The sequence below is a fragment of the Loxodonta africana genome, chromosome 1 (genome assembly GCF_030014295.1).
Source record: "Loxodonta africana isolate mLoxAfr1 chromosome 1, mLoxAfr1.hap2, whole genome shotgun sequence".
In the NCBI taxonomy this organism is placed as follows: Eukaryota; Metazoa; Chordata; class Mammalia; order Proboscidea; family Elephantidae; genus Loxodonta; species Loxodonta africana.
The window spans coordinates 150,568,491-150,586,414 of NC_087342.1; the positions used below are offsets into that span (position 1 = coordinate 150,568,491).

General features: G+C 35.2%; 1 protein-coding gene across 7 annotated transcripts in view; it reads right to left on the reverse strand.

Annotated features, from left to right (window-relative positions):
- The window catches only part of RNGTT (RNA guanylyltransferase and 5'-phosphatase), a 351,931-nt gene that overhangs the window by 62,363 nt on the left and 271,644 nt on the right, over nucleotides 1-17,924 (reverse strand). For all 7 annotated transcript variants that reach the window (XM_064288922.1, XM_064288898.1, XM_064288903.1 and 4 more), the window contains one exon: nucleotides 2,336-2,402. In XM_064288922.1, coding sequence (XP_064144992.1) covers nucleotides 2,336-2,402 — 67 coding nt within the window. The remainder of the gene's footprint in view (nucleotides 1-2,335; nucleotides 2,403-17,924) is intronic.

A 17,924-nucleotide genomic window follows, 5' to 3' on the forward strand; every position in this document is an offset into this window, starting at 1 on the left:
GACAAGTCTATAAAACAGAACGAGAGTAAATGGGCACACCAGCCCAGGGACAAGGACTAGAAGGCACGAGGGCTAGAAGCCCACAGGAAAGCTGGTAATAGGGAGCCCAAGGTCAAGAAGGGAGAGTGCTGACATGCCGTGGGGTTGTTAACCAATGTCATAAAACATTATGTGTACTAACATTCTAATGAGAAACTAGTTTGTTCTGTAAACCTTCATCTAAAGCACAATAAAAAAAAATACAGAAATGACTTAAGGAAGAATTTACCTAAAAAATTTTCAAGACCTGTACACTGAAAACAACAAAATATTGCTGAGAGACATTAAGGACACAAATAAATGGAGAAATATACTATCCTCATTAATTCTCCTCAAATTGATTTATAGATTCAATGTGATCCCAATCAAAATTCCACCAGGCATTTTTACAGGAATTGACAAGCCAATCCTAAAATTCACATAGAAATTAAAGGAATCTAGATTAACCATATCAACTTTGAAAAAGAACAAAGCTGCAGGACTTATACTACCTAATTTCATAATTTACTATAAAGCTACAGTAATCACGAAAGTATGGTATTGATCAAGGGATGGACACACAGGTCAATGAAATAAAATAAGGAGTCCAGAAATAGACTCATATACACATGGTCAACTGACTTCCAACAAACATGTAAAGGCATCTCAATGGGGCAAGGATCATTTTTTCAACAAATGATTTAAAAAAACTGGATATCCATGTACAAAAGAGGACGTCAATCCATACCTTGAATCATATAAAGAATTAACTCAAAAGGATAATAAACCTAAATGTAAAATCTAAACCTGTAAAGCCTCTATAAGAATACATAGAAGAAAAATACTTATGACTTCGGGTTATGCAAATATTTCTTAAATATAGGCTCAAAAGCATAAGCCATAAAAGAAAAATGAATAAATTAAACCTCATCAACATTAAGAACTCTATATTAAGGACACTATTTAGCAAATGAAAAGACATCATATCTGGAAGAAAATATCTACAAAGCATATATTTAATAAAGGCTTGTGTATACATAAGGTCACTATGAGCTGATGCCAACTAACAACAGTAACGACATGACAGAATATATATGTATATATGTATAAAGAACTCTTAAAACTCATTAATAAGAAAAAAATTTAAAAATAGCAAGTTTGAATACCTTTCACCAGGGAAGATATACAAATAGCAAATAAGCACATGAAAAGACATTCAACATTATTAGTCATTAGTCAAATGTGAATTAAAACCACAACAAAATACCACCATACACCTACTAGAATGGCTATCTCTTAAAAGTTTGGTGATATCAAATGTTGATGAGGATGTAGAAGAGCTGGCATTCTCAAACACTGCTGGTGGCAATGTAAAATGGAACAACCACTTTTGAAAACAGTTTGGCAGTTTCTTAGAAAGTTAAACATACTACTACCATTTGACCCAGTCATTCCCCTCTTAGGTGTTTACTCAAAAGAAATGAAAATATATATTTATACAAAGACTTCTAAACAAATGTTCACAGCAGTTTCATTTGTAATAGCCCAAAACTAGACAACCCAAAAATCCATCAACAGGTGAACGGATAAACAAATTGTGGTATATCCATTCAATGGAATACTACTCAGCAATAAAAAAGAATGAACTATTGATAAGTGCTACAACATCGATGAATCTTAAAGTAATTATGCTGAGCCAAAGGAAGCAAAAAAAAGCATACATATTGTATGTATAAGTCCATTTATTTATATAAAATTTTAGAAAATGTGAATTAGTCTATAACGACACAAATCTGATCAGTGGTTGCCTGAGAACTAAAAGAGACAATGAAGGACAAGAGGTACAGATTTCAAAGGGGAACAAGGAAATCTTTAGGGATGATGGCAACACTCATTATCTTGATTTTGGTAAAGGTTTCATGAGTGTATGCATGTCAAAATTTATCATAACATATACTTTAAATATATACTTTATTGTATATCAATTATGCCTCAATAAAGTCATTAAAAATTTTTAATAGCAAAAGGGGTGATATGAAAGATTAATCTGTGTAGCTCTAAATTCTACTCTTCTAAAGTAATCCCTGAATTGCTTTAGTCAAAGCTAATTCCAGTATGGGCTAGAAAATGGAAATAATCAATTTCTTTGAAAAGCTGAATGATTTCTTAAGCAGAAATGTGCAAAAGCAAATTAATACTTCACATTCACAATATTTTTGTCTGTTTTGATATTTCGATGGTTATTTGCAAGTTTTTGGTAGGTTCTGAACAAATGTACTACATGTATAAAAAGCACATCAAAAACGAATAATCATACCTTGATTTGTGCAAAGGGTCTTTCATAACCTCCAACATAGAGAAGGCCAACATTCTGAGGAAGTAACCTACCAAAATAAAAAAAAACAAAAGACCATTTATAAAATATTTAAAAATTTAAAAATATCATTTATAAAGCATTCCTTAAATGTTAAAGTTATATAAAATATTAAAAATTTGCATAAAGGATAAAAAATCAGTTGCCATCAAGTAGATTTGGATTTACGGCGACCCCATGTGGACCATTCTGATCCACAGGGTTTTCACTGGCTGATTTTTCAGAAGTGGATCACCAGGCCTCTCTTCCAAGGTGCCTCTGGGTGGACTCGAAACTCCGACCTTCCAATTAGTGGCTAAGTGCATTAACTGACTGTACCACCCAGAGGTTCCATATAAAGAATAGCTACTGTGAGAAAATTAATATCTATGCAATTATTCTTCTCTTTTGCATTATGGGATAGTAACAAGAAATACCTCTTATATTTCAGAAAATATTGGGTTAAAGAAAGCACTTGATGAGAGATGAGAATGAAAACTTAAATGTAGAACACTCTACATATTAGTAACATTAGTAATGTTATCAAAATAACTACATAGTCTCTCTAGAGGAGAATTAAAAGAAGTAATGCATATGTTTAAAATCTAGAAGGATTTTACTTCTAAAAGAAGTAATGCATATGTTTAAAATCTAGAACTTATTCAAGAAACATTTTTTTTAAGTCTCTACTATGCAGAAAAGGAGACAAACCTAAATAATTCAGCTCAAAATCTAATAGGAGACTATAACATATAAATAATTAACCCTTACAAAGGCAGCCTTTGCTAAGTGTAATAGAGGGATTTACCACGGGAAAGTAGTAGAGTAAGAGGTACTTGCTATGGAAGGGTCTGGAAAACTCTGAACAGGTAGAATTTGGGCTTACAAGGACTAAGACAAAAAGAAAATTTTAAATAGAGGCCTGAGAATGCAGAGGATTTGAGACAAAGGGTAGACTATGGCTAGAGTAAAAGATAACATGGTGGGGGATAAGGACCCAAAGGAAATTTGGAATAGAAGATGAATGTTCTCAAATGCCATATGCTTTATTCAGTAAGCACTATGCAGTCATATTTTAAAAGACTTGCTTATTACTTATAAAAACAATAAATGTACATAGAAGTAAAAATCAAACCATGTAGACACTAAAAAAAAAAAAAAGGTTAGTTTCTCTGCATCATCTCTCCCTTCCTAGTCTCACTCCTAAGAGGTCCACCATTTTTTACTGTGCTGAAACATAGTGAATGAAGTAACATAATCATTAGAACTATGCTTGTGTAAAGACAGGGGATGGTAGTGGTGCTAAGTATAAGAAAATAAAAAAAATTTTTTTTTCCTTCTCTCTAAGTATAGGGAGGACATAATCACAGTAAACATTCTTGGGTCTAATTAATCTCAATATAGAAATATCTCATCCTTTTATCATAAATATTTTCTTAGTAGATGTTGTGAGTAAATGGATAACTCTAGTCTTAACATTATAGTAGATGAAGAATAAGGAGGAAAAATGGCCTGTACTCCTTGCCATTAGGCCAGGATACTTCTCCTCAGAAACTACTTAATGAAGGTTAAGTCTTTATGCTAGGTAACAGAATTCTAATCTCTATATGGTGACTCTAAATCCAACTGCATGAATCTGAGAATGGAACACTGAATGGTATATAAAGAATCACAAATTCAATCAAGTGAAAAATCCTCAGTAAAAATTAGAACGTAAGATTATCATAACCATCTCTTTTAAATTTAGAGACTTCAAAACTCTCAACGGTTCCAGGATATACATTTATTCATAATTTAACAGCTTTGAAATTGGAATGCCTCTGACACTCTATGGTATCTTATAATCACTGCCACCTGGTGGCAGCTGTAAGGTGATTGACACCTTTTGGCCATCAGTGCGATGGATAACGCCTCAGACTACACAGGAGAAGACTGTTGGCTTGACTCCTGCCTGGCTCATGCTTTATGAGAGCCCTGGTGGCACACTGGTTAAGAGCCTGGCTGCTAAGCAAAAGGTCAGCAGTTTGAATCTACCACCTGCTCCTTTGGAAACCCTAAGGAACAGTTCTACTCCGTCCTATAGGGTCGTTATGGGTCGGAACTGACTCGACGACAATAGGTTTGTTTTTCTTTAGTAAGACTAGAAGGAGCCTTGGTGGTGCAGTGGTTAAAAGCTCAGCTGCTAACCAGAAGATGGGCAGTTCAAATCCACCAGTAACTCCTTAAAAATCCTATGCAGCGGGTCTAATCTGTCCTATAGGGCTGCTAGGAGTCAGAACCGACTGGACAGCAACAGGTTTGGGATTTTTTTAGTAAGATTAGAAGGAGCCTTGGTGCTGCAGTGGTTAAAAGCTTGGCTGCTAACCAAAAGGCTGGCAGTTCAAATCCACCAGCTGCTCCCTGGAAACCCTATGGGCCAGTTCTACTCTGTCCTATAGGGTCGCTATGAGTTGGAAACAACTTGACGGCAGTGGGTTTGGTTTTGTTTGGGCTTAGAAAGAGCCCTGGTGGCGCAATTTTAAGCACTCAGCTGCTAACTGAAAGGCTGGTGCTTGGAACTCACCCTGTGGCTCCATAAGAGAAAGACCTGGCAATCTGCTCCTGTAAACATTACAGCCCAGAAAGCCCTATGTATGTCTGCTCTGTCACTTGGGGTCACTATGTGTCGTAATCAACTTGACAGCACCTAACGACGACAGTAATATTAAGGGTGGCAATGGTGATTCAGTGGTGGAATTCCGGCCTTCTGTGCAGGAAACCTAAACAGATTCCTGACAATGCACCTGCTATGCAGCCCCATCTGCCATCTACCACAGACGGGTGCATGTCGCAGGTTGGAACAGAGAAAGATGGACTAGGAAGAAAGGCCTAGCAATCTACTTCTGAAAATCAGCCAATAAAAAAAGAAATCCTTTGGATCACAACACTCCACTTTGTGACCAAGCATGGGGATAACGCAGTACTAGGTAGCATTTTGTTGTTTTGTTGTGCACGGGGTCTGCCATGAGTTGGGGGCTGACTCAATGGTGACAAAGAGCAAGATTAAGATCAAGAAAGCACATGCTGAAATCATCTTAGAATACATGAAATACAGTAGATCATTAAAGACCAGTAAAAGAACTTAAGTAGCTGAGGAACACATCCAGAATTAAACCAACTTAGCGAAAAGCTACTTACATTTGGGATTTAATTGACAGCGTGTAATAGCGCATTTTAACATGATGTTGAAGGTTATAAACGTGATGAAAAGCACTGTTCACAGGATGTAAGTAAAAACTATAGGAAATGTCCCCAAATCCCAATAGTGAAACAGTGAAATGGAGAATTTCTTAGACATCTTATGACAAATAAGAAATTAATCCCAGCAACAAAACTTTAAATGTCTCACAAATCACTGCTAGTATCACAAATTTAATGTCAGTTATACACAGGAGTGGTAATTTATTTCGTATAACAAATGTTCACAGAAAGCTGAATTGCCCCTTTTAGAAATAGGAACAGTTACTGTTCATACAGATATATGCAAGAAAAGAAAGAGAATAAAAGCTGGCTAACCTTTAAAAATCAATTGCCTCTAATTACTATGCATACGCATTTCAGGCCGTTTTCCAATATACCATTTTGTGTGCCCCGCCCTCCAACCTGCCTACCTAATAACTACCTTTTTCTAACTCAGGTATTTCTTAAATGTATCAGTTATGTAGCACACACCTAATTCGCTTTTTAAATACTGTTCCTTCTCATTCATGTGCCTATTATTCCTTACCATGTATTACATTACCACCTTCATTTGAGTGGGTTTTAACATGCATCATAATTTAAAGGTCTGTTATATACAAGATAATTAATGCTTTGAAAAAACAAATTCCCACTTTTAAAATGGAATATTTCTTTAAATCTGTTTTTATCTCTCAAAAAACTATTCTGCCAAATTGTATAGGCACCATTTTATTGTGGCAGGGTGTTTGTGTATATTACAGCAATCACACATTTTAAATCCCTGGAGTAAGACATTAAGTCAGCATTGATAAATACATTTTATATATATATTTCAAAATAGCAACCTTGACTCATTTAGTACCAAGTGATTGTTTTGCCCTTAAGTTATGTGAACATTAACATAATCTTTACATAGATGCCAAAACCCCTAAATTATATGCTTGCAACTAAAAGCATCACCAAAGAGGATACTTCTGGAAAGCAGTAACAACAAGGCACTGATGGGGAAAAAAGAGCTTTTGAAAAGGTAAAGACAGGCAAAACTAATGTTTCTGTGGATTTCAATTTCCCAAATACAAATATCTATCCTGGGGAAAAAAAAAAAAAGCCCCAAAATTGTTTCCATAAAAGTTTCTTGCAAAAAGAAAAAAATTAAACTTGTTGGTAGTAGGATGAACATTACTTAAAAGAACCTCGCTCACCATATTCATGATACATTATACAGAAAAATTGTCTTAAAAGGAAAGTGAGTCTATAATTCTTATAAAATAAAAGTAAAAAAAAAAAGAGGATCTTTCTAAAAAGAATAAATAATTTAAAATTCATTGTTTTGTCTACAGTAGTAACTACCAGGTATATTATGTTTTTAATCACAACAAAATACCTTGAAAAGACTTACAGTATCTTGAACACTGACTTAAATAAAATCATACTTTTTAGCCAGGCAGCAAGTTCTCCAAGACCAAATTAAATCTAATATATTCAGTACTAGAAAAAATAAAAAGCAAATACCCTTAAGATGGAGTCAATAGAGTCATTTTGAATTTCAGAAAACGCATATTATTGAGAAGGCCTAAGTTATTCTTTGAGACGTCTGCTAGGATGTACACAGAAGAGGCATATGCCCATAGGTCCATATAAAATTTAGATGATCAAATGAGTATATTTACTATTATCCTTAATGAATTTTCATAGCCTATACTCTTCTATTCTTTTCTATTCAGGTCTAACGAAATGCTCTAGACTTTCGTAAGGACAGAAAAAAAAAAAAAGCTTAAATAAAGAATTTGTGTGCCAGTAGAAATAAATTATTTGAAAAGACATTTGGCTAAGTGAAATAAATACTGACTGAAATCAATAACAGAAATAATGAATAAGACTAGGGAAGGGTAAATAAGATGCTGAAGTAAACAACAGAAAGTTTGGAATGATCTGTCAAAGGTATATAAGAAGAAATGTTCAGCAATCATTCATTCAGAGAATGAACAGTGACAACGTGCAACTACAGTATCATCAAAGAAAACATCATCTTAAAAGGTATTACTGAAGCAAAGGGAGATACCCCATAATAATAAAAGGTTCCATTCATCAAGCACTTTATATGCATCTAATAACATGGCTACCAAATATTTAAGGCAAAACAACTGATAAATCTACAAGATGAAAACAAAAAAATCCACAATCATAGCAGGAATTCTCAACTTTCCTTTCTCAGTAAATTATGGGGGAAAAAAAGACAATAAAGCAATACAAAAATATTAATGGAAGAATTCAACAACACCATTAACAAAGATGCAGAAAACACCATCTAACAGCTGCATAATACACGGACACAGAAAATGCACCACAGAACAATTACAAAAGTTGACCCATGCTGGGCCATAAATCAGATTTCAACAAATATCAAACAAATGACATAATTCAGATTATAGTCTCTGAACACAATAATTTAGCTAGAGATCAGGAACAAAAAGATAATCAGAAAATTCCCATGTCTGAAAAGAAATATATTTACAAATAACTCATAGGTCTGAGAGAAAATCACATTGGAAATTATTAAATATTTTGAACTGAATAACAAAATAATAATATATTAAAACTTGTGAGATAGAGCTAAGTACAATTTAGAGTGGTATTTATGACCCAAAATGCATATACCAAAAAAGAACACTGAAAATCAATCAGTTAGGCATCTACCTCAAGAAATTAGAAAACCATAGTAAATTATATCCCCCAAGATAGAAGAAAATAACAATGAGCAGAAATTCATTAAATAGAAAACATATACTAGAAAGGATCCATAAGTCTAAAAACTGCTTCCTTTAAAATAATAATCAAGTAATAGATTCCTAAGATTCACAAAGCAAAAAGATAAGGCACAAATAATCAGTATTAAGAATTAAAAAAGGGAGCACAGACTACAGACATTGAAAAAAAGAGGATATTATAAACACCTTTACACCAACAAGTTTGAAAATTTACAACAGACAACTTCTAAAATAATTAAATGCACTGAAACTGACACAAGGAAAAATAGAAAATCTTAGCTGTCCTACTACAAAAAATTTAAACTATTCCCACAAAGAAGGCAAAAGGTCCAGATAGGTTCATCATCAAATTTTACCAAACATTTAAGAAAAAAATAATTCAAAACACATACTTTTTTTTTCTAGAAAAAAAACGGGGAATATTTCCTAATTCATTTTACAAGGCCAGCATAACTCAGACACACAGGTATTCAAATGCAATGTTGGCAGTATAAAAATAAAATGTACAGGCTAATTTATCTCACAAGCATAACTACAAACAACAACAAAAAAAAACTGAAATAGAATCCAACAAAATTGATCAAACTGGTTTTATTCCAAGAACACAGAGTGCTTTAACATTAATTAATCCATGATTGATATTCACCCAATGAACAAAATAGAGGAAAATATCATATTATAGATGCAGAAAAAAGTATTGGAAAAATTTCAATATGCTTTTATAATTACTCTTAGAAAACAGGGAAGAAAAGCTAACCTTTAAAGTTTCATTTAAAGGGTATCAATCAATCAAACACCCTACAGGGAAGACATTTACCAGTGAAATGTTGAAAATTTCCCATTAGAATGGGAAAAACTCAAAGTGCCCTCTATTACCACTTTTCATTAATGATCCATTAGAGATCTTAGCCAGTACAATAATAAAATGCAAGGGAAAAAAAAGATGTAAAAATTAGAAAGGAAGAAAGTTCTCATCATTTATGAATGTGTGTGTGTGTGTAGTCTCAAAGAATCTACAGAAATTAGTAGAATTAATAAGAAGTCTAAAATTAATAAATCTAAAGAAGTCCATAAGTCTAAAAGTATTTCAAAATAAAAAAAAATTTAAAAAGACATCATTAAGAGACTGAAAGAGACAGCCATTGAGTAAAAAAATGTATGACATGTTTGTAATGTAAACTGAACATATGCATACCCTTTGTTTTTGTTGTTAGGTTCCACCGAGTCGGTTCTGACTCATAGCAACCCTACGTACAACTGAACGAAACACTGCCCGGTCCCACATCATCCTTATAATTGTTTTATGTTTGAGCCTATTGTTGCAGCCACCATGTCAATCTACCTCGTTGACAGTCTCCCTCTTTTTTGCTGATCTTCTACTGTACCAAGCATGACATCCTGATACGTGAAACAAAATCTCGCCATTCTCGCTTCTATGGAGCATCATGGCTGTGCTTCTTCCGAGACAGACTTATCTGTTCTTCTGGCAGTCGTGGTATATTTGCCAACACCATAATTTAAATGCATCAATTCTTCTTCAGTCTTCTGCATAACCTAGGACCTGGCAATTCTCATTTTAAGTATATACCCAACAGTTGTGTGTCCGAATGTCTCCTAAAATACACATACCAGTATGTTTGGCTATTAGTGGTAATCGCCTAGAACTGGTAACAATCGAAATGCCTACATATGACAGAATATTATATAGCAATGAAAAGGAATGAATGCCACACAACATTGTGGATGAATTTCAAAGTCACAATATCGCACAAAAGAAACCAGACATAAAAGAACATAAAATTGACATTTATGTAAAGTTCAAAACGAGGCAAATCCAAACCCCAGTGTTTAGAGATGCATACCCAAGTAGTAAAAGTATAAAGAAGAGCAAGGAAGTAAAAACTACAGAGGTAGGGCTAGTGATTACCTCTGGCAGAAGAGAGGAGGCTATGATTGGGAAAAAGCATGCTGAAGACTTCTGGGATGCTGGAAATCTTTTCTTTCTTGTTTTGAGTAGTAGTCAAATGGGTGCTGGTTATGTAATAGTTAATTAAGCTCTATACTTATATTTTATACACTTTTCTGTATGTGTACTATATTTCATAATATAGAAGAGCTTACTAAATACTACATAAATGCACAAAGAAAAAAAAACATAAGCAATCAGTAAGAGAGCTAGAGTGACTTCTAAATGAGGGGTACAGTATTAATTGATCTATTAATATATTTTAACATCTCCACATAAACAGATGAATATTTTAAAAGTTGCTAAGAATCCTACATTCACACATCCTAGTACTGGAGTTACACATTTTATGGCATAAAAATGAAAACGTATCTAGTATTGAAGCTACATATTCTATGGCATAAATATGAAAACACAGAACTCACATATGTGAGCTTAATGATTTTAAATTCAAAGGCATTAAAATTGAAAAAGGAGCAGAAATGTATTAAAAATGTATAGAAAGATTTTCCACTTGCAACGAAGACAGAGTAACAGGGACAGGACTACCTGCTCCCGTTCCCCTTAAACAACTAAACACACACACATGTAATGCACAAAGACAACAGATTTCAGAAACTGGACTACAGGCAGCACAGATCAGTGGTCTCTGACGGAGGGCAAACAAAGTGGGTGAGTCCTATGGCTGCCACAGGTTACTGCCTGGGGAGGGTTTTCAGGCCACAGTGTAGGGAGGGAGAACCCAGGCCCACAAGCCTAAAATATTTACTACCTGGTTCATTAAAGAAAAAGCTTGCCAGTCTTCTCTAAAGAAACAAAAGTATAAACCCAAACAAAGACTTGTACCCATGTTTCAGAGCAGCTTTATTCATTATAGCCGAAAACTGAAAACATTCCAAATGTCCATCAACAGGTGAACAGTAAATTATGATACAGCCATACAATAGACTACTACTCGGCATAAAAAGAAATAGACTGTTGATGCAGGCAACAACATGGATAAATCCAAAGCTGAAAGAAGCCAGACCAAACAAAAACAGCAGCTCCCATTTATATAAAATTCCAGAAAATAAATACTAATAAACGATGACAGCAGATCAGTGGTTGTCAAAGAAGGGAAGGAGGGAGAAGGGATTAGACAAGGGCAGGAGCAAACTTTGGGAGGTGACACATGTGTTAACCATTTTATCTTGAGCGTGGTGGTTTCACATGTAAAAGCTAATTAAATTGCACACTTAAACTATGTATATTATACTATACCTCAATAAAGTTGTAAAAGAGTAGACTGAAACTTCTAAACTTTGTTAAAAATTGAAAAGAAAAAAAAAAACTACAGCAGCTCACAGACAATAGAGCGAATTGAGCTTATAAACAATTCTAAATTGACCCATCCAGATTAATGTAAGTGGGTAGCTGATTTATTATGTAAAAAACTGCTTGTGTAAACATGAAGCAGAATTATTTGGAAAATAGATTTTAACAGGGGAATCACTAAATACACACAGGTCCTTGCCTAGACGGTTATCTAATGATGCTAAGAAATATTCTATGTATTATTTTTACCTATAAAAGCGCAGGAGGTGTTATTTCTGTGGGGATTAACCTCAAATCTATAATTATCTGAATCACCATCATAACCATAAATTTTCATTACAGGTCATAATTCCCAGGCATGACAAAAAAAAGAAATGCTGTAATTACCTTATATACATATCCTGTCTTCCACATACACACACACACAATTTTAAAACATTATGTGTAAAGCACATTTTTCAAAAGCTTAAATGAAATAAAAATTTCATTCCCTGTGTTAGGAAATTCTGAATCTTATTTTTTCCTTCTATTTTTGTTGTGAAACATTTCCCTTGTATACTTCAGACAAGTAAGAATTTGACCATGAAGTCTTTTTTCCCCCAGGACGTGTAAGAACACTATGTCAAGCAGCCATTTCTGCAGAAAAAGATGTTTCAGAGACTGGAACAGAGAAATTTAAGTTGACTGGACAATTTTTCAGCCTAAATTATAGTACTACATCATATGTTACAAGCTATTTCAATAATAGCTATGATCGATCAAAAAGAAAAATGTTATTTTTTAAATCACAGACCCCAAAATGATTGAGATTTGTTATATTTCACATTAAAAAGAAATGTAGAATTACTGCAAATCTGAATTTCAAGGATAATTTCAGCTCCACAGAACTCCCCATAAGATGCTGACTGATACACCAGCTATAACCAAAATGCAGAAAACCACCTAAGTGTCCCATTGACAGAATATACATTCTATTGGTCTTCTCTCAGCAACTACTTTTATTCTGAATACTCCTTTAGTAAATATTGCATATAAATCCTTTTTGTTAAATTATGGAATATAGTAGCTGTTGAATTATGATTTTTCATTGCGAGGTATATACTTTCTTTACTTAAAAAGCAATTAATTGTTTATCATTTTTATGGCTCTATTTATAAATATGAATCAGCCTATTTTGAGTTAGCTCAACAGTTCCTACCCTTAACTCAATCAGTATATTCTTTTGAAACAGAATAATTTTTGGCTGGTTGTAGTTTGTAAAATCCATGAGGGAAATTTTTACCTAGCAGACTAGCTCAAATAAAAGAAACTGAACTATGACAATTCATTTTATTCTTTCTTTTGATATCAGTTCCAAAGAAATTTATTCCTGATGATATTGCTATCGCTAGTTACCACTGAGTCAATTTCAACTTACGCGGACCTCATGCGTGCTGAGTAGAACTACTCCATAGGGTCTTCAAGGCTGTGACCTTTCGGAAGCAGATCACCAGAGGCTTGTCTTCTAAGGGGCCTCTAGGTGGGTCTGAACCAACAACCTTTTGGCTAGTAGTTCGGTGCTTAACTCTCTGCGCCACCGGGGACTTAACTAATGATAAATACATTTATAACTAAGCATACCACAACTATTCCTTAATTACCTCAAATTTAAAATTAATTGACTAGAATGCTGAATTGTAGGTCTTAATTATTTTACTTATAAATTACTAGATTTATCCTTGATATATGCCTTGATCAAGTAACAACTGATGTAAGGTTTATATACAATGTAGGACAGCTAAATCTCAGTAATGTAACAACTATATTCTAAGTATTCAAGATGAAATTCTAGAATCTCTTGCGCTGGACTGATAACAGAAATGGTGAGATGTCTACAAGAAAGACACTCTTACTGGACAATGCTAGCAATATTATACAGCACGTATAACTTTAAAATTTCTTAGAATCATGAAAATAAACTAAACATTACCTAGATAACTAGGAACATATTTTACAAATAACTTAAAGACCTTCTTATCTTCACAGTGATACTGATTTGATAATTTCCTCCCAAACAGTGAGATTGGAGTTATCTAATAATCACAACTTTTCCATTGATCTTTTCCATTCTGTTATGTGAATGATGTGCATTCAGGAAGCGGGTTCTCGTCATTACAATCTTAGAGAATGTTCAGCAAAAACACTAGGAGTAGTCATATAATATCTTTTCCTCATACAAAGTAACCAGGTTTTTTGAATGACTTAAACAGAGCGGAAGTACAATTAAATGAAAGTTATTTAATAATAAAAAAAAAAGTGTAGTCTTAAAATCCTCTCCTAAAGCACAAGTCTATCAGCAATTTCAAACATTTTTCTCTCCTTGATTCAGCACTGATATTCTCAGAGGTTGTTCCAGAGCTTCTCCTTTCCCAAATGTCAAGGACATTCCCCCTCTCTTTTCACTCCAAAAGGCACTTCTATTCCTCATTTAACTGAGACGATCCAGTCTTGAGCTATCGATCTGTTCTTCAACTCCCCAGCATTTCTAGGCATATACTCTTACATTTCCTCTATTCTCCCTGCTAAAGCTATCTGGTCTTCAATTTATTTAATATCTTCCCAACTTCTACAGATATTCTTTCTTTTATTAAGAATATGTAATCTCCTATTTTCGTCTACTCTGCAGGTTGAAAAGGAGGGCTGTAAGGTCAGGAAAAGGTTCTACTGTAGTTGTGTCAGTTAAAAATCACTACATGATGGGTAAAGTTTCCTCATGAGCACAATTAAGTGTTCTGGAATTCCCATTCTTCTCAGTGTTATCCATAGTATTATGATCCACACAGTTGAATGCCTTTGCATAGTCAATAAAACACAGGTCAACATCCTTCTCCTATTCTCTACTTTCAGCCAGGATACATCTGACATCAGCAATGATATCCCTGGTTCCACGTCCTCTTCTGAAACCAGCCTGAATTTCTGGCAGTTCCCTGTCGATATATTGCTGCAGCCGTTTTTGAATGGTCTTCAGCAAAATTTTGCTTGCGTGTGATATTAATGATATTGTTCTATAATTTCCACATTCGGTTGGATCACCTTTCTTGGGAATTGGCATAAATATGGATCTCTTCCAGTCAGTTGGCCAGGAAGCTGTCTTCCATATTTCTTGGCATAGACAAGTGAGCACCTCCAGCACTGCATCTGTTTGTTGAAACATCTCAATTGATATTCCATCAATTCCTAGAGCCTTGTTTTTCGCCAATGCCTTCACAGCAGCTTGGACTTCTTCCTTCAGTACCATCAGTTCCTGATCATATGCCACCTCTTGAAATGGTTGAATATTGACTAATTCTTTTTGGTATAATGACTCTGTATTCCTTCCATCTTCTTTTGATGCTTCCTGCATCGTTTAATATTTTCCCCATGGAACCCTTCACTATTGCAACTCGAGGCTTGAATTTTTTCTTCAGTTCTTTCAGCTTGAGAAACGCCGAGCGTGTTCTTCCCTTTTGGTTCTCCATCTCCAGCTCTTTGCACGTCATTATAATACTCTGTCTTCTCAAGAGGCCCTTTGAAATCTTCTGTTCAGTTCTTTTACTTCATCAGTTCTTCCTTTGGCTTTAGCTGCTCGATGCTCAAGAGCAAGTTTCAGTGCCTCCTCTGACATCCATCTTGGTCTTTTCTTTCTTTCCTGTGTTTTCAGTGACCTCTTGCTTTCTTCATGGATGACATCCTTGGTGTCATTCTACAACTCGTCTGGTCCTCTGTCACTAGTGTTCAATGCATCAAATCTATTCTTGAGATGATCTCTAAATTCAGGTGGGATATACTCAAGGTCATATTTTGGCTCTCGTGGACTTGCTATGATTTTCCTCAGTTTCAGCTTGAACTTGCATATGAGCAATTGATGGCCTGTTCCACAGTCGGCCCCGGCCTTGTTCTGACTGATGATATTGAGTTTTTACATCGTCTCTTTCCACAGATGTAGTCAATTTGATTTCTGTGTGTTTCATCTGGCGAGGTCCATGTGTATAGTCGCCATTTACGTTGGTGAAAGAAGGTATTTGCAATGAAGAAGTCGTTGGTCTTGCAAAAGTCTATCATTCGATCTCCGGCATTGTTTCTATCACCAAGGCCATATTTTCCTACTACTGATCCTTCTTTGTTTCCAACTTTCGCGTTCCATTCGCCAGTAATTATCAATGCATCTTGACTGCATGTTCGGTCAATTTCAGACTGCAGCAGCTGATAATAATATTCTATTTCTTCATCTTTGGCCCTAGTGGTTGGAGCGTAAATTTGAATAATAGTATTAACTGGTCTTCCTTGTAGGTGTATGGATATTATCCTATCACTGACAGTGTTGTACTTCAGGATAGATCTTGAAACGTTCTTTTTGACAATGAATGCAACAGCATTCCTCTTCGAGTTGTCATTCCCAGCATAGTAGACTATATGATTGTCTGATTTAAAATGGCCAATACCAGTCCATTTCAGTTCACCAATGCCTAGGATATGGATGTTTATGTGCTCCATTTCATTTTTCATGATTCCCAATTTTCTTAGATTCATACTTCATACATTCCAGGTTCCAATTATTAATGGATGTTTGCAGCTGTTTCTTCTCATAGATCAAGAGGCAGTTGTTTGGACAGAATAAGGGGATACTGATTGGTTTAAAGTCAGGAAAGGTGTGCAGCAGGGTTGTATTCTTTCACCATACCTATTTAATCTGTATGCTGAACAGATAATACGAGAAGCTGGACTATATGAAGAAAACGGGGCATCAGGATTGGAGGAAGAGTCAGTAACAACCTGTGTTACGCAGATGACACAAACTTGGTTGCTGAAAGTGAAGAGGATTTGAAGCACTTACTAAATGAAGATCAAAGACCACAACCTTCAGTATGGATTACACCTCAACGTAAAGAAAACAAAAGTCCTCACAACTGGACCAATGAGCAACATCATGATAAATGGAGAAAAGGTTAAAGTTGTCAAGGATTTCATTTTACTTGGATCGACAATCAACAGCCATGGAAGCGGCAGTCAAGAAATCAAGAGACGCATTGCATTGGGCAAATCTGCTGCAAAGGACCTCTTCAAAGTGTTGAAGAGCAAAGATGTCACCCTGAAGACTAAGGTGCGCCTGACCCAAGCCACGGTATTTTCAATCACATCATATGCATGTGAAAGCTGGACAATGAATAAGGAAGACTGAAAAAGGGTTGACGCCTTTGAATTGTGGTGTTGGTGGAGAATATTGAATATACCACGGAGTGCCAAAAGAATTAACAAATCTGTCTTGGAAGAAGTACGGCCAGAATGCTCCTTAGAGGCAAGGATGGTGAGACTGCGTCTTACATACTTTGGACGTGTTGTCAGGAGGGATCAGTCCCTGAAGAAGGACATCATGCTTGGCAGAATATAGGGTCAGTGGAAAATAAGAAGACCCTCAACAAGGTGGACTGACACAGTGGCGGCAACAATGAGCTCAAGCATAACAACGATTGTAAGGATGGCACAGGACCGGGCAGTGTTTTGTTCTGTTGTGCATAGGGTCGCTACGAGTCAGAACCGACTCAACGTCACCTAACAACAACAACAACATGATGGGTAATATTTATGGAAGGAATCCACTCTAAGAGAGATGACTCATGTATGGGGAATTCTAGGGTTCTTGGATTTCTAAGTCATCTTTAAGTTTGGGCTGTTGTGATACTGTGGAAAGGGTGGTTTAAAATCATGTACCAAGTTTGATTCCTAATTGTGGCACTTATTAACGGTATAACTTTAGGCAACTCACTTAACTCTTTAATCTCAGTATTTTGTTGGGAAGTAGGGATAAGACTTACTTCACAGAAATGTTTTGAGGATGAAATGAAACCATATGCATGCTTAATTAACACTTGTTCAACCTATTTAGTTGAATATATTAAAAGATCAAAGTATGTTCTCAAAATAGATGACATTAAAAAAAGAGAAATCAATTGCCTTGTACAAAATTTTTTTTTAAATTTTAGATACATATATATGCCCTACGAGATCTGCCCCTACCTCAACCATTCTCTCTTGCTCGCTCTATCTACACTGGTGTGCTTATCTTTTGCACTTTCAATTCCCCCAGACGACACATGGCTTATTCCCTCACTTTCTTCGTATCTGTCTTAACTGTCACCTTATCAGTGTGGCCTGGCCTAGCAACTTTTTATGAAACTGCAACCCAACCCCTTAACACTTCCCCTATTCTCCCTTTACCTTGCTTCATTTTCTCCATGGAACTTAATCAAAATAGTTGATATACCATATG